Below are 25,987 nucleotides of genomic sequence, written 5' to 3'. Positions count from 1 at the left end.
CAGATTTGTTCACGTATGTGGATGTTTTGTGCTTTAAATGTGGTGTTCACTGCATTTTGTTTTGCATGTTTATAATAATAATAATAATAAAAAAATTATGATATTTTTAACATCAATAATAGATATATTTATGCTTACTTTATGTTTAATATTTAAATATCAAGATACCCAAGGAGACGGCACAGAATGTGTAATAAGTGTATCACCAAGAAAAAAGAAATCAGAAATAAGAAATAATAAAATATATAGGTATAATTATTATTAAGTAATAATAATAAGTAATATAAGTAAAGCATTAAAGAAAACGTGTAAATGTCATATGCAAATTAAAAAAAAAAACATTAAGAACAGAAATGACTAAATATCTAATAAAGACTGAAAAAGGTTTAAATCTATTAAAAAGATGGAATATATTTTTATCTTTTATTAGATTTTACACACACACACACGTATATATATATTTATATTATATATCTCGCCAACTGGTTTACTGTACATAAGAAGCATTTAACTATACCCATTATTTATCTCATTATTTAACCATTATTTAACCATTATTTAACTATACCCATTATTTATCTCATTATTTAACCATTATTTAACTATACCCATTATTTATATATATCTGTGTATATGTATATATATATATATCTGTGTATATATATATATATATATATATATATATATATATATATATATATATACACACAGAACCAAAAGTGGTTCCAGTCTATTTACAGCTGTCTTTGAGAACTACATAGAACTAGTCCTGGCATGATAACTGACAACGATATATTGGCTTATAATGGCATTTTTAGGCCATTTTTTAGACCACTACATCCCACTGATATAATGATAATATAACAACATAATACTGCACACCCTTTCAAAGAGACATTCCCTGTTCCTAATCAACGCAGCCTAATTTAATTTGTTCACCATTTAATAACAAAAGCTTAATTGCGACAGTGACTCACCCTGCAGGACTGATGCTTTCCGCCTGGGGCTGCACAGCGTGGCTCTGGGTGTCTGTGTTATTATTAGACTCCACTGCTGGAGCAGAAGGTGTAGGCCTGGCCTCCTGCTCCTCCCCCCCCCCAGCCTTGACCCCTGCGTCGTGGGCGAGGTCAGTAGGGGCTTGGGCAGCTTGCGGATTAACTTGGGGCGCATCTCGAGAGCTCGCCGGCACTCTGGCTGAAGGCTTTACGTTCGGCCGGACGTTGATCCTGGACCTGCGGATCATGGTTTCCTGCAGATGGAGAGAAATCGTGTGCATGTCATGTGTGTGATATTATATTTTATGCAAAATTGGCAAATTAATAGAGAAATTAATAGAGAAGGTAATGGAGAAAATAAAGGCAAATCCTAACTCGGACCTTGACCAGCAAAACGAGCCGGAGATGTCTGACCAGCCGTAATTAGGAAATGTCAGCTGAATGTCCAGACTCTTCAAACCTTGTGCCAACACTCATCAGCCATCCTCTCCTCTCACTAAGCTCTGAAAACCAGCATAATTGATGCCCGCAGGACGAAGGCGGCCAATAGTTTTCAGCTTGCAGTTTCTACAGTGTGGCCTGTTCATCTGGAGGCCAAGAGGAGATGATGTGGAAGATGAAGACTTCTCATATGCTGGTAAGAACGGCAAATCAAACCCCCATATGACTTCCCAAAGAACCTGCATTCAGATCTACCCGAGCGAAACGGGTGGTGCACCGTTCCACTGTGCAGCATTGCTCGCACTGACATACTGGCATCTTCATGGAAGACTCATAAGAAGCAGACTTTACCTGCAACCTGGTCACGAAACCAAACGTTCGTAGTACGGAACATCTACAGAACATCTAGAGAACCTCCTATGAGTTTAAAAAACAAGTGCTGTGGACTGATGAAGTCAAAACAGCAAAAAGGAAGCATCTGTGAAGCATGGTGGAGGTACAGTCTACAGTTCTATTTGCAAATGTCAAATGTAAAAGGCAGAAATGATGAGATAATGATAATTACATAAGATTAATATTAAAATATCAGTTGTTACTGAAGAAAACCCTGCAGATTTATGAGGTTAGGGGCAGTTTGAGGTCACTTAGAGAGGCAGCTAAGGGAGGCAGGGTCTGTTAAGTCATGCTGAGTAATTAAAAGGCTGGATATGATTATTCAGAGACACTGATAGAAACACAGGGACAGGAGAAGGTCTGAAAGGCAGCTCTGCTCTCCTGCTGGTCCAGTTTCAGCTGCTAAATCAGCTGCACAGCTGCACAGCTCCTCTACAACGTGGTGAAATGCAGCAGCACAGCTCAGCCGCACACAGACACACCCGCCCGCTGGACAACGGCCTCATTCCTCCCCCCGCCTGCAGCTCGCAAACCAACGCACTTTAACTCACTTTCTGCTGGATTTGGTCCTGTTTTTATCCATTTATCGCCACTGAAACCTGCGCAGCTTCACCGACCAACAGCGTCGACGTTGCCATTCAACATGTTCAGCGGTCCGCTTCAAAATAAAAGCAGACATCTGAAACAAGGCATCAAATAACACAAGAAATTCAGACATAAAAAATAAAATAAAAACACACATAAAAATAGAAATAAAAACAAGCGATTAAAAAGGTTTAATAAAATAAAATTCAAATATTAAAAACCTTGTAATGCGGTTATATTCAACAAGGAAAAAACTATTTATAATAATTTTGCAAAAAAAAAGTTGTCAGGAAGACGTAGTAGTAAAATACTAATAATATTAATAATAATACAATTATTATTATTATTATTATTATTATTACTATTATGGTAAGTGGGAATAGTTTTCGTTGTATCTATAACGTTCAGCGCTTGGGACTTTTAATTTGGAATGTACCGTCGTTCATTTTTTATAATTATCAAATGTATAATATTTTTCTTCGTGTGGTTCAATTATTATTACTGTTATTATAATCATATTATTATTCGTATTATTATTTTTATCATTATTATTATTATTGTTGTTGTTGTTGTTGTTGTTAGTAGTAGTAGTAGTTGTTGTTAATTTTTTATAATTATAAAATGTATAATATTTTTCTTCGTGTGGTTCAATTATTATGATTATGTTATTATAATAATATTATTATTATTATTATTATTAGTAGTAGTAGTAGTAGTAGTAGCAGTGCTATCCGTCAAAAAAAGGTCAGCGCTTGGGACTTTTAATTTGGAATGTACTGTCGTTCATTTTTTATAATTATCAAATGTATAATATTTTTCTTCGTGTGGTTCAATTATTATTACTGTTATTATAATCATATTATTATTCGTATTATTATTTTTATCATTATTATTGTTGTTGTTGTTAGTAGTAGTAGTAGTTGTTGTTAATTTTTTATAATTATAAAATGTATAATATTTTTCTTCGTGTGGTTCAATTATTATGATTATGTTATTATAATAATATTATTACTATTATTATTAGTAGTAGTAGTAGTAGCAGTCCTAGCTTCCTAGCGCTTGGGACTTTTAATTTGGAATCCCACGTTTTCCGTGTTGCTGTCTTCACTTTCACACATCCGTGGTTAGTGTGGTGCTGGGTCTTGCCCCGGTGGGGCATGTGTGAGCGTGTTTCTGCCCCCGGTGGGGGTACTACTGGGCCTACTGCCAGCCTGAGCGCCCCAGGTTTACCCCCTCAGGAGGAGGACGAGGATGGCGGCGTGTTTTTGGACCTGTCCGAGCTGCCGGTGGAGGAGAGTGAGAGGAGACCGACCTGCTCCCGCTGCTGGTGGGTCACTGCTCGCAGATTGGACTGAATGAGAATCTGATAGGGGCCCAGCTCCAGGGTTAAGGGCCCAGCTCTAGGGTTAAAGGGCCCAGCTCTAGGGTTAAAGGGCCCAGCTCTAGGGTTAAGGGCCCAGCTCTAGGGTTAAGGGCCCAGCTCCAGGGTTAAAGGGCCCAGCTCCAGGGTTAAGGGCCCAGCTCCAGGGTTAAGGGCCCAGCTCTAGGGTTAAAGGGCCCAGCTCCAGGGTTAAAGGGCCCAGCTCTAGGGTTAAGGGCCCAGCTCTAGGGTTAAAGGGCCCAGCTCTAGGGTTAAAGGGCCCAGCTCCAGGGTTAAGGGCCCAGCTCTAGGGTTAAAGGGCCCAGCTCTAGGGTTAAAGGGCCCAGCTCCAGGGTTAAAGGGCCCAGCTCCAGGGTTAAAGGGCCCAGCTCTAGGGTTAAGGGCCCAGCTCTAGGGTTAAGGGCCCAGCTCCAGGGTTAAAGGGCCCAGCTCCAGGGTTAAGGGCCCAGCTCCAGGGTTAAGGGCCCAGCTCTAGGGTTAAAGGGCCCAGCTCCAGGGTTAAAGGGCCCAGCTCTAGGGTTAAGGGCCCAGCTCTAGGGTTAAAGGGCCCAGCTCCAGGGTTAAGGGCCCAGCTCTAGGGTTAAAGGGCCCAGCTCTAGGGTTAAAGGGCCCAGCTCCAGGGTTAAAGGGCCCAGCTCCAGGGTTAAAGGGCCCAGCTCCAGGGTTAAGGGCCCAGCTCTAGGGTTAAAGGGCCCAGCTCCAGGGTTAAGGGGCCCAGCTCTAGGGTTAAAGGGCCCAGCTCTAGGGTTAAAGGGCCCAGCTCCAGGGTTAAGGGCCCAGCTCTAGGGTTAAGGGGCCCAGCTCTAGGGTTAAAGGGCCAGGCTCCAGGGTTAAGGGCCCAGCTCCAGGGTTAAAGGGCCCAGCTCCAGGGTTAAAGGGCCCAGCTCCAGGGTTAAGGGCCCAGCTCTAGGGTTAAAGGGCCCAGCTCTAGGGTTAAAGGGCCCAGCTCCAGGGTTAAGGGCCCAGCTCTAGGGTTAAAGGGCCCAGCTCTAGGGTTAAAGGGCCCAGCTCCAGGGTTAAAGGGCCCAGCTCTAGGGTTAAAGGGCCCAGCTCCAGGGTTAAGGGCCCAGCTCTAGGGTTAAGGGGCCCAGCTCTAGGGTTAAAGGGCCCAGCTCCAGGGTTAAAGGGCCCAGCTCTAGGGTTAAAGGGCCCAGCTCCAGGGTTAAAGGGCCCAGCTCCAGGGTTAAGGGCCCAGCTCCAGGGTTAAGGGCCCAGCTCTAGGGTTAAAGGGCCCAGCTCCAGGGTTAAGGGCCCAGCTCTAGGGTTAAGGGGCCCAGCTCCAGGGTTAAGGGCCCAGCTCTAGGGTTAAAGGGCCCAGCTCCAGGGTTAAAGGGCCCAGCTCCAGGGTTAAAGAGCCCAGCTCTAGGGTTAAGGGCCCAGCTCCAGGGTTAAAGAGCCCAGCTCTAGGGTTAAGGGCCCAGCTCCAGGGCCCAACAGGGGCAGCTAGCAGACCTGCATATTGAACCTCTGTGATCAATAACCCAGTGCACGAACCACCAAGCCATCGCTTTTTACTGCAGTTTTAACCTCCCAGGAATAAATGTTATATTATATTATATTCATGATGTTGATCTGTGTGGGATCTAGTCCCAATTTGCATAAAAATAAATAAATATTTATGTACTGTCATCAGCTTAATCATGTTCCTCTCAACACTGAGAATCTGCCATCTAATCTTCAAGCAACCTGGCATCAGTCCAGCAGATCAATAATACAATCATTTAGCTCAGTGGTTAGCACGCTGGGTTATTGATCACAGGGTTGTGGGTTCGATACCCAGGTCTACTACGCTGCCACTGCTGCGCCCATGAGTAAAACCTTTGACCAAAAAAAAACATTTTTTCACAGTTTGTCTGTTTTCTCACTCGTAGTCGCCCGGAGAAAGTTTGCCTGTGTCCATTTCTGCCCGTCAACCCGCTGGAGGTGTCCACCTGCCTGTACATCGTCCAGCACCCCGCTGAGGTCAGTAGCCAAATTGCCATGATCCATTAATGAACCGCACAGAGAGTCTAAAGCGGAGTCTGTAACGTCTATAAACATCTAGACTGTTCAGTGGTTCTGATACTGGGCTTTCTGCCACTGCTGGTAGACCGGTATGACCGTACGCATCCATACACCTGCAGATTCAGCTACTTTCATCACACTATGGTCGTTGACCACGCCCAAATGCAGTCACTCCTCTTAGCCAATCATTAACATCTGCTTTGCGACTCATTTTCTATACATCTAACGGGACCCTTACTGCACTTTATAACACGATCAGTGATCAGCGCCATCTGCAGGAGCCCGAAGGTAATGCAGCCTTAAACACTCAAGGGGGCTATTTTTGGATCTGAAAAGCTTGTAAACGTGGTGGCACAAAATCTTGTGTATAGATAGAGTAACAGGCTATATATGCAAAAATATGCTGCCATTAAAACACAGTAAAAAAAACATGAATTAAAATGTACTTGATTCAATGATTTATACATTTATTTATATTATGCATTTATGTACATTATATTCAAAATTCAGTGTATTTTTACTTATTAGGAGTTAAATGGCATGGTATAATGGTCTTAAAATATCACTAATATATTGGTTAATGCAATTATTTCTGGGACAATATATCGACCAAAAGATTTGTTATCATGACAGGCCTACGGATATGATCTGATAGTATGGCCCACCTCGAAAAATTGACCTGGTTCTTGGGTTTGATAATAATGTTACATTATAGTGAATTACAGTGCATTTGAGTCATTTTCTGCTTTCTGTGCTCTCACATATGTAAATGTCCTCTGTGCCCCCCTCCAGGAGAGCCGGGTGCTCCGAACCGTTCCTCTGCTGGCAGCGTGCCTGCCCAAGGGAAAATGCAATGTCCTGGTTGGGCGAAGATTCAGCGAGGAGAGGTTTGTGTCCTCTTGAGTTGGCAAGAAAACTAATCACATACATAAGAAAATAAATTAATTAATAAAACACAAATAAAATACATACAAAGATAACACCAGAAAATAAAATATCAATTATTGAACTGAACACACTCCGTTTCTGATAACTGGCTGATGCATAGTTATCAGATCCAGGGTTCTCAGTAATTCAGTAGAGGTGTATCATTAAAACCACTGACTGTCCCAACGTTCCCCTCAGGTTCCCGGAGCTAGCTGCGGTGTGCCGAGACAAACACACACTCATTCTGTATCCTGGATCTGATGCTGAAAACCTGGAAGAGCTGGACATGGACTTCACCACCACACCACACAATGTCATCATTATAGATGGCACCTGGAGCCAAGCCAAGGACATGTTCCTTAGAAATGCTCTCTTCCGTTTCCCTAAACAGGTAGGCCAGCCCCTGGTGTTTGTTTGTTTATTTATTTATCTTTTTGTATTTTATTATATTTTTATTGAAACACAGTTTCGAGTGGCTTATTGCTTTTATAAAACGGCAGCAAATATAACATTTTATAAAATACACCAATGTTTAATTTATTAATGTATTCATTTACAAATTAACTATTACAAAAACAGTGAGCATTGCTGCTAGGCAACAGAAATGTGAAGATATATTGCAAACTATAATAACAAAATATGTTCACGTGTAAGTTTTTTAGTTGAGTAGAACTTCGAGCTGGGCAATATGACAATATTTCATCGTATCATTATAAATCTTGTTACCGAGAGGGACAATAATATGCTTTCCTAAGCATGTCCAGGATATTGTCAGTGCTTGAAGATAACTGATCAGCTACACGATTCTTTACCCTCAGTGTAATTAGACTGGTTTAATTAGACAAAGAGCTGCAGATTCTGAATAGAAATCACTGTATTCAGTCTGGGAGAGGATCTGAATAGCAGTTTTTAAGAATCTCTCGCTACTGATTTATATCGTGTATCATGAAAAATGTCTTTTAATATCGTGATGCAGTATTTTTACCATATCGGACAGCCCTGGTAGAAATGCGTGGATTTTCCCTCTTTCTGAAGGGACTCTTTACTCTACAGGTACAGGAAGTATAGGGCCTCGTGTTTTTAGCCTCTAGTTTAAAACATGCTGACTGAGTATATCTGTAGCACTGTGTTTCTCTTCTGATATCTGACACAGTTAAGGGAGAACTGACTTAAACAAAAAAAAAACAGTATTCAACTAATAAATGACATGCGATTAATATTCGCAGTAACTGTGCTAGCTAACGTTAGGCAGACTAACAGGAAAAGTTAGACACTATTTACTTCGGGAGCAAAAGAGCATCTCAACCATCAATCTTTTAGAATCAAATTTTAGGACTGGATTAGCTTAGATTAGCTGTTTCTCGGCCTCTACAGCATGAAAGGCTGTTCCAAAGTGAAGGACCCTTTGAATACAACCTAGAAAGGCAGCCGCGATTTGGAGGACACCACTGATGTATCCATCCCGGACCTCGGTTACCCACAGTTCTCTGCTCACATACAACGTGGGGGGGAAAAGGGAAAAACAGCACACCAAATATGGCATAAAAACATTTTAATAATTATACTATATGTAGAAGTTTCCCTCCACAAATGCCTGAGGTGGAACTTTTCTGGTGACGTTCCCTCGCTGCCTGACCAACGGGCTATTTAGGAGTTTTCATCGAACAGTCCTACCGAGGACCCGCCCTCCCAGCCTGCAGCCAAGGCTTTGAAACTCAGCTATTAAATTATGTTTCCAGAAAGATGAATAAAGAGTCAACAAAGAGTTGACTGTAGTTTGGCTAAATGTGATTACATTGCAAACCCTGCAGCTTGTATTAGGTTTCGTACCATATTAGATGTGAATCATCTCATGGACTTTAATTCATACGCTCCCATTTCAGGGTAGGGCCGTTAACTCTGTGTTTTTGGCGCTATATTGTAAGAGAGTGGTGCTTCGCATCAGTGACACTGTGTGTCCTTGTTGTTAAATATGTTTTATATAGATTGTGGTTTGCATTTGTGTAATGAATCTGTGCTGCTGCCTTCCAGGTGCAGTTAAACAGCGCCCCCTCCAGTCAGTACGTGATTCGTACTCAGCCCACCAACATGTGCCTGTCTACACTAGAATGTGCTGCTGTCACTTTGTCCATTATGGAGAGAAATCAAGCCATACAAGAGGTGGGTAATTATTAGTAGTGACAACATATGCATACGCTCTGTTTAAGCCTGGGTAAAGTTAAACTTCCTAAACACTCAGATATGCAAAGATATTTACAATATTTACCATATGACACTCCACCCATACATACAGACTGAGGGATCTAAGCCAAGCTGCTTATACTACGCTATGTCCAAATGTTAGTGGACACCCTTCTAATAAATGCATTCAGCTTATTTTCAGTTGTACAGATGTGCAAATGCACACACACAGCTTTTCAAGTCCCTGTAGAGAAGTACTGCCAATAGAATAGGATTCTCTGGAGCAGATAAACAGTATTTGCAGTATTAGCAGATAAAAAGTATTAGCAAAGTAAAGTATTAGCAGCTTAGCTTAGATCCCTCAGTCTGTATGTATGGGCAGAGTGTCATAATGTAATATTTGGCAAAATATTGTAAATATTAGTCTAAAATTAGAGGGTTGGAGGTGGGCTAGAGCTAGAACTGTGGAGCAGGGGAAGAACTGTGCATACCTTTGGAATGCGTTGGAAAGTTGGAGATGAGGTAGGGTGGTGATCATCCAACATCCTGACCTGGCTTGTCCTTGAATACAATCCGATCTTTACAAAATCTAGTAACTCCTTCTTTCCTGGACAGTAAAGACAGTCACTCCAACAAATGCAGGATAGACTCCTTTTAATACCCTGGATTTTGGAAGAAACAATGAATATACAGGTGTCCCAATACTTTTGTCCACATGGTGTATCATGATCTTGTGAGCTTATCCACACATCCAGGCAGTACTGTGTCTGTGGGGGGAGTGATTTTAAAAGGTGCTCGAATACCCACCTGCTGGCTCCACCTGCTGGCTCCACCTGCAGGTCAAATGGGTGTATTGTAAATACCCTCTATCAGCCTATTAATCATTTTAATGTAATTAATGTACAAAAAGAACTTTTTAAAACTTTAAACCAATATATTAATAGTCTTCACTGAGGTGTTGATTTAATTTACAGTTTGAGATACATTTTATTATTTATAAATAAAATGTAAATATTATGCAAATTGGAGAAATGCCACTGCAAAGTCAGGCATTTTAGCCTGTTACTATTACAAAAAAGGCAATGAACTCCTGCTTGGTCTGATAACTGCACCGAAGAATTCTCTAATTTCACATGACTTGATATAAACATCTGTCCCAACTGGTGTATAATTACGCATTCATCATGTTTGTTTCCTGTATGCAGGTTCTGCTCAGACCACTGCGAGCCTTGTGTTCTTTCCAGCTGCAGCATGGAGCTCAGGTGCACCACAGCAAAGAACACCTGCTAAAGAACGGCCTGTACGATAAGCCCATGCCCAAGAACAAGCGGAAAATCAAGAGGATGCAGAAACTCATCACCAACCAGAACATCTGACACAGAAAGGAGATCCTCTCTAGTAGAAATGGTCCGTAGGTTTTTGAATTTGATAGTTTTATTCTGTATAAAGGGACTTTTAACAGCTAGTTCTGTGTCTTTTGAGTGACCGGTGTTCGGTTTGTCCACCTGTTGTCCTTTGATGTTTTGTCTGTCTATGGGACATTTCGACTCTTCTAATACTAAAACCCATCAGGGACGGAAGTTATTTACAAGTTAGTTGCTGTATGAACTAAACAACCACTACAACTCAACAACAAGCCTCTGCTTGTGCTGCCTTTATGTTCATGTACCTGACCAGAACGCGAGATGCGTGATAGGCTGTCCAGAAAAGCCAAACCTGCTCATTGGCAGTCTTTCACGCTGGTCGGCGGAGGGATTTAGATGACAAAAGGGAAACCTCTGGTTTATCACTGTAATATAAGGCTTTGACCAGGTGTTCTTTAGTCTATATGACAGTAAACCTGTTTTTGCTTCTTATTTGTTCAGAAGACACGTCACATGACTTTTACTGTTATTTCCTAAAGCCTGGTTACAGCTGTTTTAGAGATATTTAGCATTTGACTTGTTTTTAGTGTTAAATGAAAGTGAAATAAATTATTTTATGATTTCTATGTGGGATTTGTGTCTTTTTTTCCTGTTTAAAGTGGAACTACTACCGTCTTGGCGGGGAACTGCAGGGCTGTGAGTGAAATGGCTCCCTGTTTACATTTTAGGGCACTAATGAGTGTCCCAATCATAAAGTGACTCGTAATTTACAGTAAACTTGATGATAAAACAATTAGCCCTAACCCTAGCTCACTACATCAGCCGAATGTGGACCATGGCGACGACATTTGCTCGTATAAGCAAGCGAGTTTCATGTATTTTCCCATGTAATTCGTTAATGGGAGGCTTATATTTCGAAGCAACATAATGGCCAAAGATTTTTCCATGAACAGATCAATACTTTACCATCTTTAATTCAGAATTTAGTTGTAAATACCCGATGGTGAACTATTGCTTATAAATACAACCTCACTCCGTTCGGGTGCTTGTTAAAGGATCCGCCCACTACGCGTAGAGATCTGATGGATATCACAAAAATATCCCACTAAATATTATTCAGCTGAGGGTTGGAGTATAAAAAACAATACTAAATTAAAGAACATATGGAAAAGGTTAAAGGTCACGATATACATGTCACATCTGGTAAACTGGTGTATCATCTAGAATGAAGTTTCCCACGTGTAAATAATAAATCAAATTAAATAAAATCAAATTTATTAGTATAGCTTTTTACAACTGGTGTTGTCACAAAGCAGCTTTACACAATCTGTAATTAGTAAAAAACAAGAAATCAACAACATAAGAAAACATAAAAATTGAGCAGCCAAAGATCACAGTGGCTCCTTATTTAATTATTGATTATTGATAAAAGTCACCAAACCACCAAAACTGTTGTATTGCTCTGGTGTGCAAATATTCATAATCATGGTGTAGTATAGCTTAATATAGTCATGGCAGTGATGAGAGTAATGACCATGTTTAGGTTTGAACATGGTCATTAGGCAGGTAGCAGTGGTAGGAGGGTGTGCAGCTGGTCTGGCATGGGTGGTGGGGGAGCCTGGTGGTCGGCCTGGTAGGTGGCAGCTGGTCTGACGAAGGTCGAGGGGACCCCCAGCGGTCAGTCTTCCAGCAGGTCAGACTGGGTGGCCATTTCTTTGGAGAAGGTAAAGAGACAGAGAGTTAGTACTGAGAGGATTTTATGGAGAGCAGAGAATGTTGAGCAGTATCAGAGTGTCTCTGACGACTCCGGCAGGTCTGACTATAACAGCCTAATTAAAAGGAGAGAGCCAGAAGGTAACACAGACATGGGAGCACCCTGAAAACGGCAGCATCTATCTGCTCCACCGTCCACAAATCTGAGACATTGTGTGCAAGCAGAGAGACGACAGAAATAATTAAATAAGACTCTACAAGTGGTGCAAATGGTATGTCCCAGTTTCCGACACCACTCCAACTCAGCATTAGTGAACTGAACTGTCTCTCCCTATAAAGCGCTAAACTAATGAGGGAGTAGGGGCTTATTTCCGTGGCAATGACTAATCAGCTCTGTCCCTTATATGACTAGGATGGCAAAGGACCAATCAAGCATCAGGGAACATCCAAAGGAGGCGGGAGGTTCTGACCTGCTTTTGTTTTTTTGTGTGTGTGTTTTGGAGAAACGTTGAGGTGTTATAGGTGTTTTTTTATTCTGAAACATATACAAATATGACTTATTAAAAGGTTATAGAGGAATAAAGAATGATTGCATGAATAAACCTGGGCTGAATATTGCATGAAACTTAAAACAGCCGGCTTATTTGAACAGTGATTTAATTAAATGATGTCATCTGATGTGATCTTATCTAAAGGTGTGGTGGATGTTGTAAATGTATGAGGTGCTGGGTAAAGGTCAGTTATGAATTCAGTGGCCAGTAAACAAGCTGTTAAACAGGGTCACTCTGACTGATCCTGTGACTTTCAGTGCTCTGTGTTTGTGGAGCATCATCATGGAGAGTCTTGATGTAAACGAGCTGAAAACAAGGCTGGAAACCACCTTACTGTCTTACCACAGTCTGGGAGAAGACGAGTGGAGACTGGCAAAGAAATCGGTTTGTATTTTGTTTGTTATTTATGATCATTCCTATTAATTCTGATGTCTGTCATATCAGTGTTCTGTAAAGTACAGCAAGAGACAGCAGTGAGTCCAAAACTCTATATAAACCAAAATACACATAAAGTCAGTGGTCAGTGAGAGTGTCTACCTGTAGTTAACTCTATATAACATTAGAATAACCCCAAATAAACATAAAGTCAGTGGTCAGTGAGAGTGTCTACCTGTAAAACTCTACCTGTATAACATTAGAATAAACCCTGATAAACATAAAGTCTGTGGTCAGTGAGAGTGTCTACCTGTAATTAACTCTATATAACATTAGAATAAATCCAAATAAACATAAAGTCAGTGGTCAGTGAGAGTGTCTACCTGTAATGAACTCTATATAACATTAGAATAACCCCAAATACACATAAAGTCAGTGGTCAGTGAGAGTGTCTACCTGTAATGAATTATATATAACATTAGAATAAACCCAAATAAACATAAAGTCAGTGGTCAGTGAGAGTGTCTACCTGTAATGAACTCTATATAACATTAGAATAAACCCAAATAAACATAAAGTCAGTGGTCAGTGAGAGTGTCTACCTGTAATTAACTCTATATAACATTAGAATAACCCCAAATACACATAAAGTCAGTGGTCAGTGAGAGTGTCTACCTGTAATGAACTCTATATAACATTAGAATAAACCCAAATAAACATAAAGTCAGTGGTTAGTGAGAGTGTCTACCTGTAAATAAAGTCAGTGGTCAGTGGTAGGCAATGTTTACTTCAGATTGCACTATTCTAAGGTAATATTACATACATTTTCTGTAGGTTAGAAGAACATAGTTAGAGGAACACAGTTAGAAGAACACAGTTAGAAGAACACAGTTAGAGGAACACAGTTAGAAGAACACTGTTAGAAGAATACAGTTAGAAGAACACAGTTAGAAGAACACAGTTAGAGGAACACAGTTAGAAGAACACAGTTAGATGAACACAGTTAGAGGAACACAGTTAGAAGAACACAGTTAGAGGAACACAGTTAGAAGAACACAGTTAGATGAACACAGTTAGAGGAACACAGTTAGAAGAACACAGTTAGAGGAACACAGTTAGAAGAACACAGTTAGAGGAACACAGTTAGAGGAACACAGTTAGAAGAACACAGTTAGAAGAACACAGTTAGAAGAACACAGTAAGAGGAACACAGTTAGAAGAACACAGTAAGAGGAACACAGTAAGAGGAACACAGTTAGAGGAACACAGTTAGAAGAACACAGTTAGAAGAACACAGTTAGAGGAACAAAGTTAGAAGAACACAGTTAGAGGAACACAGTTAGAAGAACACAGTTAGAAGAACACAGTTAGAGGAACACAGTAAGAGGAACACAGTTAGAAGAACACAGTAAGAGGAACACAGTTAGAAGAACACAGTTAGAGGAACACAGTTAGAAGAACACAGTTAGAAGAACACAGTTAGAAGAACACAGTTAGAGGAACACAGTTAGAAGAACACAGTTAGAAGAACACTGTTAGAAGAATACAGTTAGAAGAACACAGTTAGAAGAACACAGTTAGAGGAACACAGTTAGAAGAACACAGTTAGATGAACACAGTTAGAGGAACACAGTTAGAAGAACACAGTTAGAGGAACACAGTTAGAAGAACACAGTTAGAGGAACACAGTTAGAGGAACACAGTTAGAAGAACACAGTTAGAAGAACACAGTTAGAGGAACACAGTTAGAAGAACACAGTTAGATGAACACAGTTAGAGGAACACAGTTAGAAGAACACAGTTAGAGGAACACAGTTAGAAGAACACAGTTAGAAGAACACTGTTAGAAGAATACAGTTAGAAGAACACAGTTAGAAGAACACAGTTAGAGGAACACAGTTAGAAGAACACAGTTAGATGAACACAGTTAGAGGAACACAGTTAGAAGAACACAGTTAGAGGAACACAGTTAGAAGAACACAGTTAGATGAACACAGTTAGAGGAACACAGTTAGAAGAACACAGTTAGAGGAACACAGTTAGAAGAACACAGTTAGAGGAACACAGTTAGAGGAACACAGTTAGAAGAACACAGTTAGAAGAACACAGTTAGAAGAACACAGTAAGAGGAACACAGTTAGAAGAACACAGTAAGAGGAACACAGTAAGAGGAACACAGTTAGAGGAACACAGTTAGAAGAACACAGTTAGAGGAACAAAGTTAGAAGAACACAGTTAGAGGAACACAGTTAGAAGAACACAGTTAGAAGAACACTGTTAGAGGAACACAGTAAGAGGAACACAGTTAGAAGAACACAGTAAGAGGAACACAGTTAGAAGAACACAGTTAGAGGAACACAGTTAGAAGAACACAGTTAGAAGAACACAGTTAGAGGAACACAGTTAGAAGAACACAGTTAGAGGAACACAGTTAGAAGAACACAGTAAGAGGAACACAGTAAGAGGAACACAGTTAGAGGAACACAGTTAGAAGAACACAGTTAGAGGAACAAAGTTAGAAGAACACAGTTAGAGGAACACAGTTAGAAGAACACAGTTAGAAGAACACAGTTAGAGGAACACAGTAAGAGGAACACAGTTAGAAGAACACAGTAAGAGGAACACAGTTAGAAGAACACAGTTAGAGGAACACAGTTAGAAGAACACAGTTAGAAGAACACAGTTAGAGGAACACAGTTAGAAGAACACAGTTAGAGGAACACAGTTAGAAGAACACAGTTAGAAGAACACAGTTAGAGGAACACAGTTAGAAGAACACAGTTAGAGGAACACAGTAAGAGGAACACAGTAAGAGGAACACAGTTAGAAGAACACAGTTAGAAGAACACAGTAAGAAGAACACAGTTAGAAGAACACAGTTAGAGGAACACAGTTAGAAGAACACAGTTAGATGAACACAGTTAGAGGAACACAGTTAGAAGAACACAGTTAGAGGAACACAGTTAGAAGAACACAGTTAGAAGAACACAGTTAGAGGAACACAGTTAGAAGAACACAGTTAGATGAACACAGTTAGAGGAACACAGTTAGAAGAACACAGTTAGAGGAACACAGTTAGAAGAACACAGTTAGAAGAACACAGTTAGAGGAACACAGTTAGAAGAACACAGTTAGATGAACACAGTTAGAGGAACACAGTTAGAAGAACACAGTTAGAGGAACACAGTTAGAAGAACACAGTTAGATGAACACAGTTAGAGGAACACAGTTAGAAGAACACAGTTAGAGGAACACAGTTAGAAGAACACAGTTAGAGGAACACAGTTAGAGGAACACAGTTAGAAGAACACAGTTAGAAGAACACAGTTAGAAGAACACAGTAAGAGGAACACAGTTAGAAGAACACAGTAAGAGGAACACAGTAAGAGGAACACAGTTAGAGGAACACAGTTAGAAGAACACAGTTAGAAGAACACAGTTAGAGGAACAAAGTTAGAAGAACACAGTTAGAGGAACACAGTTAGAAGAACACAGTTAGAAGAACACAGTTAGAGGAACACAGTAAGAGGAACACAGTTAGAAGAACACAGTAAGAGGAACACAGTTAGAAGAACACAGTTAGAGGAACACAGTTAGAAGAACACAGTTAGAAGAACACAGTTAGAGGAACACAGTTAGAAGAACACAGTTAGAGGAACACAGTTAGAAGAACACAGTAAGAGGAACACAGTAAGAGGAACACAGTTAGAAGAACACAGTTAGAAGAACACAGTAAGAGGAACACAGTTAGAAGAACACAGTAAGAGGAACACAGTAAGAGGAACACAGTTAGAGGAACACAGTTAGAAGAACACAGTTAGAAGAACACAGTTAGAGGAACAAAGTTAGAAGAACACAGTTAGAGGAACACAGTTAGAAGAACACAGTTAGAGGAACACAGTAAGAGGAACACAGTTAGAAGAACACAGTAAGAGGAACACAGTTAGAAGAACACAGTTAGAGGAACACAGTTAGAAGAACACAGTTAGAAGAACACAGTTAGAAGAACACAGTTAGAGGAACACAGTTAGAAGAACACAGTTAGAAGAACACTGTTAGAAGAATACAGTTAGAAGAACACAGTTAGAAGAACACAGTTAGAGGAACACAGTTAGAAGAACACAGTTAGATGAACACAGTTAGAGGAACACAGTTAGAGGAACACAGTTAGAAGAACACAGTTAGAGGAACACAGTTAGAGGAACACAGTTAGAAGAACACAGTTAGAAGAACACAGTTAGAGGAACACAGTTAGAAGAACACAGTTAGATGAACACAGTTAGAGGAACACAGTTAGAAGAACACAGTTAGAGGAACACAGTTAGAAGAACACAGTTAGAAGAACACTGTTAGAAGAATACAGTTAGAAGAACACAGTTAGAAGAACACAGTTAGAGGAACACAGTTAGAAGAACACAGTTAGATGAACACAGTTAGAGGAACACAGTTAGAAGAACACAGTTAGAGGAACACAGTTAGAAGAACACAGTTAGATGAACACAGTTAGAGGAACACAGTTAGAAGAACACAGTTAGAGGAACACAGTTAGAAGAACACAGTTAGAGGAACACAGTTAGAGGAACACAGTTAGAAGAACACAGTTAGAAGAACACAGTTAGAAGAACACAGTAAGAGGAACACAGTTAGAAGAACACAGTAAGAGGAACACAGTAAGAGGAACACAGTTAGAAGAACACAGTTAGAAGAACACAGTTAGAGGAACAAAGTTAGAAGAACACAGTTAGAGGAACACAGTTAGAAGAACACAGTTAGAAGAACACAGTTAGAGGAACACAGTAAGAGGAACACAGTTAGAAGAACACAGTAAGAGGAACACAGTTAGAAGAACACAGTTAGAGGAACACAGTTAGAAGAACACAGTTAGAAGAACACAGTTAGAGGAACACAGTTAGAAGAACACAGTTAGAGGAACACAGTTAGAAGAACACAGTAAGAGGAACACAGTAAGAGGAACACAGTTAGAGGAACACAGTTAGAAGAACACAGTTAGAGGAACAAAGTTAGAAGAACACAGTTAGAGGAACAAAGTTAGAAGAACACAGTTAGAGGAACACAGTTAGAAGAACACAGTTAGAAGAACACAGTTAGAGGAACACAGTAAGAGGAACACAGTTAGAAGAACACAGTAAGAGGAACACAGTTAGAAGAACACAGTTAGAGGAACACAGTTAGAAGAACACAGTTAGAAGAACACAGTTAGAGGAACACAGTTAGAAGAACACAGTTAGAGGAACACAGTTAGAAGAACACAGTTAGAAGAACACAGTTAGAGGAACACAGTTAGAAGAACACAGTTAGAGGAACACAGTTAGAGGAACACAGTAAGAGGAACACAGTAAGAGGAACACAGTTAGAAGAACACAGTTAGAAGAACACAGTAAGAAGAACACAGTTAGAAGAACACAGTTAGAGGAACACAGTTAGAAGAACACAGTTAGATGAACACAGTTAGAGGAACACAGTTAGAAGAACACAGTTAGAGGAACACAGTTAGAAGAACACAGTTAGAAGAACACAGTTAGAGGAACACAGTTAGAAGAACACAGTTAGATGAACACAGTTAGAGGAACACAGTTAGAAGAACACAGTTAGAGGAACACAGTTAGAAGAACACAGTTAGAAGAACACTGTTAGAAGAATACAGTTAGAAGAACACAGTTAGAAGAACACAGTTAGAGGAACACAGTTAGAAGAACACAGTTAGATGAACACAGTTAGAGGAACACAGTTAGAAGAACACAGTTAGAGGAACACAGTTAGAAGAACACAGTTAGATGAACACAGTTAGAGGAACACAGTTAGAAGAACACAGTTAGAGGAACACAGTTAGAAGAACACAGTTAGAGGAACACAGTTAGAGGAACACAGTTAGAAGAACACAGTTAGAAGAACACAGTAAGAGGAACACAGTTAGAAGAACACAGTAAGAGGAACACAGTAAGAGGAACACAGTTAGAGGAACACAGTTAGAAGAACACAGTTAGAAGAACACAGTTAGAGGAACAAAGTTAGAAGAACACAGTTAGAGGAACACAGTTAGAAGAACACAGTTAGAAGAACACAGTTAGAGGAACACAGTAAGAGGAACACAGTTAGAAGAACACAGTAAGAGGAACACAGTTAGAAGAACACAGTTAGAGGAACACAGTTAGAAGAACACAGTTAGAAGAACACAGTTAGAGGAACACAGTTAGAAGAACACAGTTAGAGGAACACAGTTAGAAGAACACAGTAAGAGGAACACAGTAAGAGGAACACAGTTAGAGGAACACAGTTAGAAGAACACAGTTAGAGGAACAAAGTTAGAAGAACACAGTTAGAGGAACACAGTTAGAAGAACACAGTTAGAAGAACACAGTTAGAGGAACACAGTAAGAGGAACACAGTTAGAAGAACACAGTAAGAGGAACACAGTTAGAAGAACACAGTTAGAGGAACACAGTTAGAAGAACACAGTTAGAAGAACACAGTTAGAGGAACACAGTTAGAAGAACACAGTTAGAGGAACACAGTTAGAAGAACACAGTTAGAAGAACACAGTTAGAGGAACACAGTTAGAAGAACACAGTTAGAGGAACACAGTTAGAGGAACACAGTAAGAGGAACACAGTAAGAGGAACACAGTTAGAAGAACACAGTTAGAAGAACACAGTAAGAAGAACACAGTTAGAAGAACACAGTTAGAAGAACACAGGTTTGGTTGCTGATCTTCTCTGGGAACTCCAGACACTGATGTCACAGCGTGGAGGAAACCATCAGCAGAATTAGATTTGGTCAGTTCCACCAGCAATTCACCAGGTTTGCTAATGACCCAATTGGGTGAAGAACACTACAGCAGCATTGGCAACATTAACTGTATACATTATTGTTATTATTCTTTCTTTTTTAGAAAGATGTCACAGCATGGAGGAAACCATCAACAGAGTTTAACGGCTTCCTGTGAGTTTCCCTGAGAATTCCTGAGAATTCTCTTACCTTCAGATGAGATCTGCTGTTAAAATCTGCTATATATTATTGTGGATATATTTATAGCAGATATGTTATTATGGATATATTATTGTAGATATATTTATAGCAGATATGTTATTATGGATATATTATTGTGGATATATTTTGCAGATATGTTATTGTGGATATATTATTGTAGATATATATTATTGCAAATATGTTATTGTGGATATATTATTGTGGATATATTTATAGCAGATATGTTATTATGGATATATTATTGTAGATATATTATTGCGGATATATTATTGCAGGTATGTAATTGTGGATATATTTATTGCAGATATGTTATTATGGATATAATATTGCAGATATATTATTGCAAATATTATTGTAGATAAATTATTGGGGATATATTATTGCAGATACATTATTGCAGGTATGTTATTGTGGATATATTTATTGCAGATATGTTATTATGGACATATTATTGTAGATATATCATTGCAGATTTATTTTTGTGGATATATTGCAGATATATTTATTGCGGATATATTATTGTAGATATATTATTGCAGATTTATTATTGTGGATATATTGCAGATATATTATTGCAGATACATTATTGCAGGAATGTTATTGTGGACATATTATTGTAGATATATTATTGCAGATTTATTATTGTGGATATATTGCAGATATGTTATTACGGATATATTGTTGCAGATATATTTATTGCGGATATATTATTGTAGATATATTATTGCAGATTTATTATTGTGGATATATTGCAGATAAATTATTGCAGATATGTTATTGTGGACATATTATTGTAGATATATTATTGTGGATATATTATGGTGGATATATTTATTGCAGATATGTTATTATGGATATATTATTGTGGCTGAGTAATTATTGCGGCTGCATGTTTTGTAATATTAACATGAGGTAATTGTATTTTAAAGTGTTTTTTAAGGTATTTAAAGTTTCTGAAGAGAATCTTAAAGTTACAATCATTATAATTTGTAGAGAGCTGTCATGGTAACCTAGCCCTGAACAGTTATGATACTGATACATTTGGAACAGCACAGAAAAGTTATAATGTAATAAATGATAATTAAAAATCATCAAACAAACTTTCATTCTAGGACTGGAAATGTAGCAGTACATTTCAATCCAAAATTGAAATGTTTGTAGGTAATGGATCCTTTGCATGTTGCATCTTTACAGGTTTTTAGAGTTTGTAATTTGCTCATGTTGGATTGATTGAGTAGTTGTTTGCGTTCTGCAGGTTTAAAGTTCAGGGGATTGTTCAGGACAGTCCGCAGAGGATCATAGATCATATCCGTCCAGGACCACGCAGGTTAGAGTGGGACAAAATGATGACTTCATTGGACATTCTCAAGACACTGGACAAGGTGACTTTATTAAACCGTCTAAAGATTCTTCATTAAAATAGTTTTTGAAGAGCAGATCTGTTTAATGTGAAACTGAATTCTATAAGACATCTACAGCTAAATAGATGGTAGCAGGAAGTTTATCACATTGCATTTAGTAAGGTTTTTATTAACACTGTTTTATTATATTATGACCAAATGCTGTTAAACGCTCACAAACGGTGAATACAAAGTAGATTTAGAAGACCTAATAAGGTTCAGTTTTTATCCTTCAGTTTTTATTTAGTCTCATTAAAAAAGTTCACCAAATGTTACATTTACGTATATATTTACGCCATTAAGCTGATGCTCTTATCCAGAGCTACAAGGTTACTCGTATTACAGAGGTGGGCCAATGTAGTGTTAGGAGTCTTGCCTATAGACTTTTATTGGTGAACCGCAGCTCAGTCACCCAGACCGGGAATTGAACCCCAGCCTCCCACATGGTGTGGTTGCTTACTGGCAGGTAGTGTTGTTGTGCACATTATACCAAATAACCACCATGTTAGTACAAAATGGTAAAAGCAGACATTATGGATGAACTAAAGGCGTGTGTGTGTGTGTGTGTGTTGCAGGACTGTTGTGTGGTGCGGTACACAACTTCAGGACTGCTGTGGAACGCCATCTCTCCCCGGGAGTTTGTGGATTTCTGCTTCATCAAGGAATATCAGAACGGCCTTCAGTTCTGTGGTGAGACACTACCCTGAGGTTATTCATTGTGTGTGTGTGTTTGTGTGTGTGTGTGTGTGTGGGGGGGGGGGGGGGTTATCACTGGAGAATGAAAATGATAATAATTTAATAAATATAATTGTATGCATATATAAAATATAAAAATATATAAATATATATATATGCATGCGTGTGTGTATATATATATATATATATATATATATATATATATATATATATAGGAATATGGAATATCAAAAAGAAAATTGAGGGAACTAAGTATTTGATCCCCTAAAAACTATAATTAATGTTGGCTCCCACAGACCACTGACACACCCTAATCTCAGTGAAGTCGTTACCTGCATGAGAGACACCTGTCCCAAATTGTCACCTGTGTAAAAGGCCACCTGCCAGGAGATTCAGTGACACTCCAACATCTCCACCATGGGCAAGACTAAAGAGCTGTCTAAAGATGTCAGGAACAAACTTGTTGACCTACACAAGGCTGGAATGGGCTACAAAGCCATAAGTAAGAAGCTGGATGAGAAGGTGACAACTGTTGGTGCAATTATTCAGAAGTGGAAGAAGTACAACATTACTGTCAATCGACCTAGGCCTGGAGCTCCATGCAAGATATCACCTTGTGGAGTCTCACTGAGCATGAGAAAGGTTCAAAATCAGCCAAGAACTACACAGGAGGAGCTGGTTAATGATCTTAAGGCAGCTGGGACCAGTCTCCAAAAAAACATTGGTAATACACTGAGACGTAATGGTTTAAAATCCTGCAGTGCACGCAAGGTTCCTCTGCTCAAGAAGGCTCATGTCCAGACCTGCCTCAAGTTCGCCAGTGAACATATTAATGACTCCGAGAGAGACTGGGAGACGGTGCTGTGGTCAGATGAGACCGAAATTGAGCTCTTTGGCCTCAACTCAACTCGACATGTTTGGAGGAAGAAAAATACAGAATATGACCCTAAGAACACCATCCCCACCGTCAAGCATGGTGGTGGAAGTATTATGTTTTGGGGGTGTTTTTCTTTTAAGGGCACAGGCCAACTTCACAGAATCGACGGGAAGATGAACGGGGCCATGTATCGCCAAATCCTGGGTGACAACCTCCTTGCCTCTGCCAGGGCACTGAAAATGGGTCGTGGATGGGTCTTCCAGCACGACAACGACCCAAAACATACAGCCAAGGGAACAAAGGTGTGGCTCCATAAGAAGCATATATTAAGGTCATGGAATGGCCTAACCAGTCTCCTGACCTCAATCCCATAGAACATCAATGGAGAGAGCTGAAGCTGCACGTTTCCAAATGCATGCATAAAAACCTTAAGGATTTGGAGATGATCTGCAGAGAGGAGTGGGCCAAAATTACTCCTGAAGTATATGCAAACCTTATTAAAAAATTAAATGATGTTTTACTAGGGGGTCAAATACTTATTTTCTCCACTGTATAAAATGTATGTACATATACATACATTTTTCCATCTTGTGAAATTCATGCTATAAAGAATTAAGGCTGTTTTGAGAGTAAAGGGAGACCCAACCCAGTGTTAGTGTAGTCTCCCCACATTCTGACCCAGTGTTCATACCAATGTGTGTGTGTGTGTGTGTGTGTTTTTGTCTCAGGTGTGAGTGTGCCGTATGATGAGCAGAATCAGGGTTGTGTTCGGGGGTTTAATCACCCGTGCTGTTGGTTCTGTGTTCCTGTGGATGAATCCCAGAGTCTCCTGACCGGCTACCTTCAGACTGACCTCAGGGGATTAATACCTCAGAGCGCTGTGGACACCACACTGGGCACCACACTGAGCACCTTCTACAGTCAGCTTAATGCAGTGCTAAAGACATAAAACACACACACACACACAGATGATTTCCCCACAGTAAAGGTTCTGGTGAAGAAACCTGAAAAAGGTTCTTCTCATTCATTCTGGAATCCAGCCCTCCATGACAGGAATTCTCCTCCTCTACACATTAGTGTAGAACCTTGTTCATGCAGGTATTTGTCCAGGACTGCAGTTCCCCACATTCGGGTGGGTCTATGGAAAGAACCCTTCCATTGGTGTAGAACCCTAAAACCTCTCCACATTCATGCAGGAATCCAGCCCTGCAGGACTGGAGTTCCCCACCCTTGGCGTAAAGCATCTATGAAGAACCCTTGCATTGGCGTGGAAACCTAAAAATAAAGGTTCTTCTGTAGTATTGCTCAAAGAACCCTTTGTTGAACCTTTATTATAGGGATTAAATATTGACGTCTCTTTACTTTGTGACGTTTCTTGATGAATGGACCAATAGAACTGCTCCAGAATGTATGTGATTTATTATATTGAGCTCAAACGAAGGTGAAGAGTGCAGTGGAAGCCAATAGGGACCTTACACAACTACTTCTACATACTGTTGTTTATTTCAATGGAAAAGAATCATTTCAGGCGCTGTATCGGATCAGGGAGGGACAGAAAGCGAAGGATTGTGATTTACTATGTTATTATTAATGAATATTCCATTTGTTATGCTTTGAGATTTGCTGTATACTTATATTTACATCATGTGTGTTCATATGCATTAAAGTCTTATAATCTGGTAATTAGTCATAATTTAATAACAATTAATAATTGCAATCTTTTCTACACAGTAAACCGACCCATGTATCTAGAACCAGATTCAGTTGTTCAAAGTATCCAGGCACTGCTTGTAATTAACACACAGTTCGTCTGAGGCCTATAGAAAAGCATTGGCAGTAGACCTGAGCGCTCTGGAGCAGCCACCCATGACCCTAAGGTCACCAGGCCCAAGGCCGAGCGTCAGCTAGAGGGGTATAAAGCCGTCCAGCGTTGGGCTGTGGAGCAGTAGAACTGGGTTCTCTGGAATGATGGAGCTCCATCCAATACCTGTGAATGAGTGCCAGTACATGACCTGAATCGTGCTCTTATAGCTGAACGCAGTCAAATCCAGTATTTTTGTAATGCAAAAACATCTAGTAAAGCTTTTAAGCAAATAATAGAGCTGGATACGACTTGTTTTGGTGTTTAATGTAATTTAAATAAACAATTTTATGATTTCAATGTATTTTTTTTATGGTAAAGCAAGTAGGACTACTGCTGTCTTTTACTCCAGTGACCGAAGAGCAGCAGAGTGGCGCTGACCAATCAGCTTCCTCCATTAAATGATGAGCATAGGAAAGGACCAATCAGGCAGTATATACATTATTTTAAAGTTTTGGGCGGAATATTAAAAATGCAGTAGTGAACACACTACTACTACACACACATCATTACACTTCATGATTTTAAACAAACTTGAAAATGCACAGATAAATACATTAAATACACATACATCTAAATGCATTAAACCTAAAGATAATTTGATGTCATAGTCTCAAACCAGTTTTGACTCATACACACATATATTTATATATTCTTTATATACGAAATTAGTCAATTGTATACTGTTTTTTGTCATTAAAAATAGTACAAAATATATGTTAAACCTGAGTAAATTTACTATTCGTAAATAAAGATTTTAAAAATGTTGATTTAAAATATACAGTATAATGATAATTTATTTAAGTAATACAAATGCTATAAAAAAATGCATATTAATAACATATTTTTAGTTATATATATGTAAATTGTTTTTTTGAATTTAATTCGTTTGATTATTAAAACTGGTATGAAAAAACTGATTGGACAATAAAAAATTGTAATATGTGTTTGTCAAAGTTGGCTTGTCACCATGACATTTATTAATCGTTGAGTTTAATACATATATTTTATTATTAATAGGTTAATTGAAAAAAATATGCCTTGTAGTATAAAATAAATGTATTTCTGCATATTTAAAAGTTGTTTTGAGACCAATATGTCTTAAATATAAAATATAAATTAACCAACTAATTAGTAGGTAAGGAATACATATTTACAGTCGGTCTGAAATCGTGAAGTCTCAATTTGAGGAAGTTTAAGGGATTTACTCGTTTCTCGTTTTCTCTGGTAATTGT

General features: G+C 39.3%; 3 protein-coding genes across 6 annotated transcripts in view; 2 read left to right on the top strand and 1 right to left on the bottom strand.

The window, feature by feature from the left end:
- Window positions 1-2,464, bottom strand: part of LOC140539636 (uncharacterized) — a 30,953-nt gene extending 28,489 nt beyond the window's left edge. For all 4 annotated transcript variants that reach the window (XM_072662378.1, XM_072662381.1, XM_072662380.1 and 1 more), the window contains exons 1-2: window positions 2,381-2,464; window positions 978-1,249 (exon numbers count right to left, since the gene is read on the bottom strand). In XM_072662378.1, the coding sequence (XP_072518479.1) occupies window positions 978-1,243 (266 nt within the window). In that variant the 5' untranslated portion in view covers window positions 1,244-1,249; window positions 2,381-2,464. The remainder of the gene's footprint in view (window positions 1-977; window positions 1,250-2,380) is intronic.
- Window positions 2,465-3,537: 1,073 nt separating this feature from the next.
- dtwd2 (DTW domain containing 2) lies at window positions 3,538-10,897 on the top strand. The gene is made up of 6 exons (XM_072662128.1): window positions 3,538-3,741; window positions 5,667-5,757; window positions 6,592-6,686; window positions 6,925-7,117; window positions 8,758-8,886; window positions 10,113-10,897. The coding sequence occupies exons 1-6, from the start codon at window positions 3,572-3,574 to the stop codon at window positions 10,281-10,283; spliced, it is 849 nt and encodes a 282-aa protein (XP_072518229.1). The 5' UTR covers window positions 3,538-3,571; the 3' UTR covers window positions 10,284-10,897.
- A 1,920-nt stretch (window positions 10,898-12,817) lies between these two features.
- LOC140539547 (stAR-related lipid transfer protein 4-like) lies at window positions 12,818-23,840 on the top strand. Its single transcript, XM_072662282.1, has 5 exons — window positions 12,818-12,919; window positions 19,821-19,870; window positions 21,174-21,300; window positions 21,894-22,008; window positions 23,620-23,840. Exons 1-5 carry the CDS (start codon window positions 12,818-12,820, stop codon window positions 23,838-23,840), a joined length of 615 nt encoding a protein of 204 aa, XP_072518383.1.
- The last annotated feature ends 2,147 nt before the right edge of the window (window positions 23,841-25,987 follow it).

Source organism: Salminus brasiliensis, chromosome 18 (assembly GCF_030463535.1).
Source record: "Salminus brasiliensis chromosome 18, fSalBra1.hap2, whole genome shotgun sequence".
Lineage (NCBI taxonomy): Eukaryota > Metazoa > Chordata > Actinopteri > Characiformes > Bryconidae > Salminus > Salminus brasiliensis.
This window is presented reverse-complemented; position numbering and strand designations above follow the sequence as displayed.

What these genes read in the sequence shown, in the direction of transcription:
- LOC140539547 (XM_072662282.1), top strand. Translation starts at nt 12,818, where the DNA reads ATGGAGAGTCTTGATGTAAACGAGCTGAAAACAAGGCTGGAAACCACC. An exon ending in ACAGAGTTTAACGGCTTCCT is followed by an intron (nt 19,871 to 21,173) that starts GTGAGTTTCCCT and finishes TGCGTTCTGCAG; the next exon opens with GTTTAAAGTTCAGGGGATTG. An exon ending in GAACGGCCTTCAGTTCTGTG is followed by an intron (nt 22,009 to 23,619) that starts GTGAGACACTAC and finishes TTTTTGTCTCAG; the next exon opens with GTGTGAGTGTGCCGTATGAT.
- dtwd2 (XM_072662128.1), top strand. Translation starts at nt 3,572, where the DNA reads ATGTGTGAGCGTGTTTCTGCCCCCGGTGGGGGTACTACTGGGCCTACT. An exon ending in CCGACCTGCTCCCGCTGCTG is followed by an intron (nt 3,742 to 5,666) that starts GTGGGTCACTGC and finishes TCTCACTCGTAG; the next exon opens with TCGCCCGGAGAAAGTTTGCC. An exon ending in GAAATCAAGCCATACAAGAG is followed by an intron (nt 8,887 to 10,112) that starts GTGGGTAATTAT and finishes TCCTGTATGCAG; the next exon opens with GTTCTGCTCAGACCACTGCG.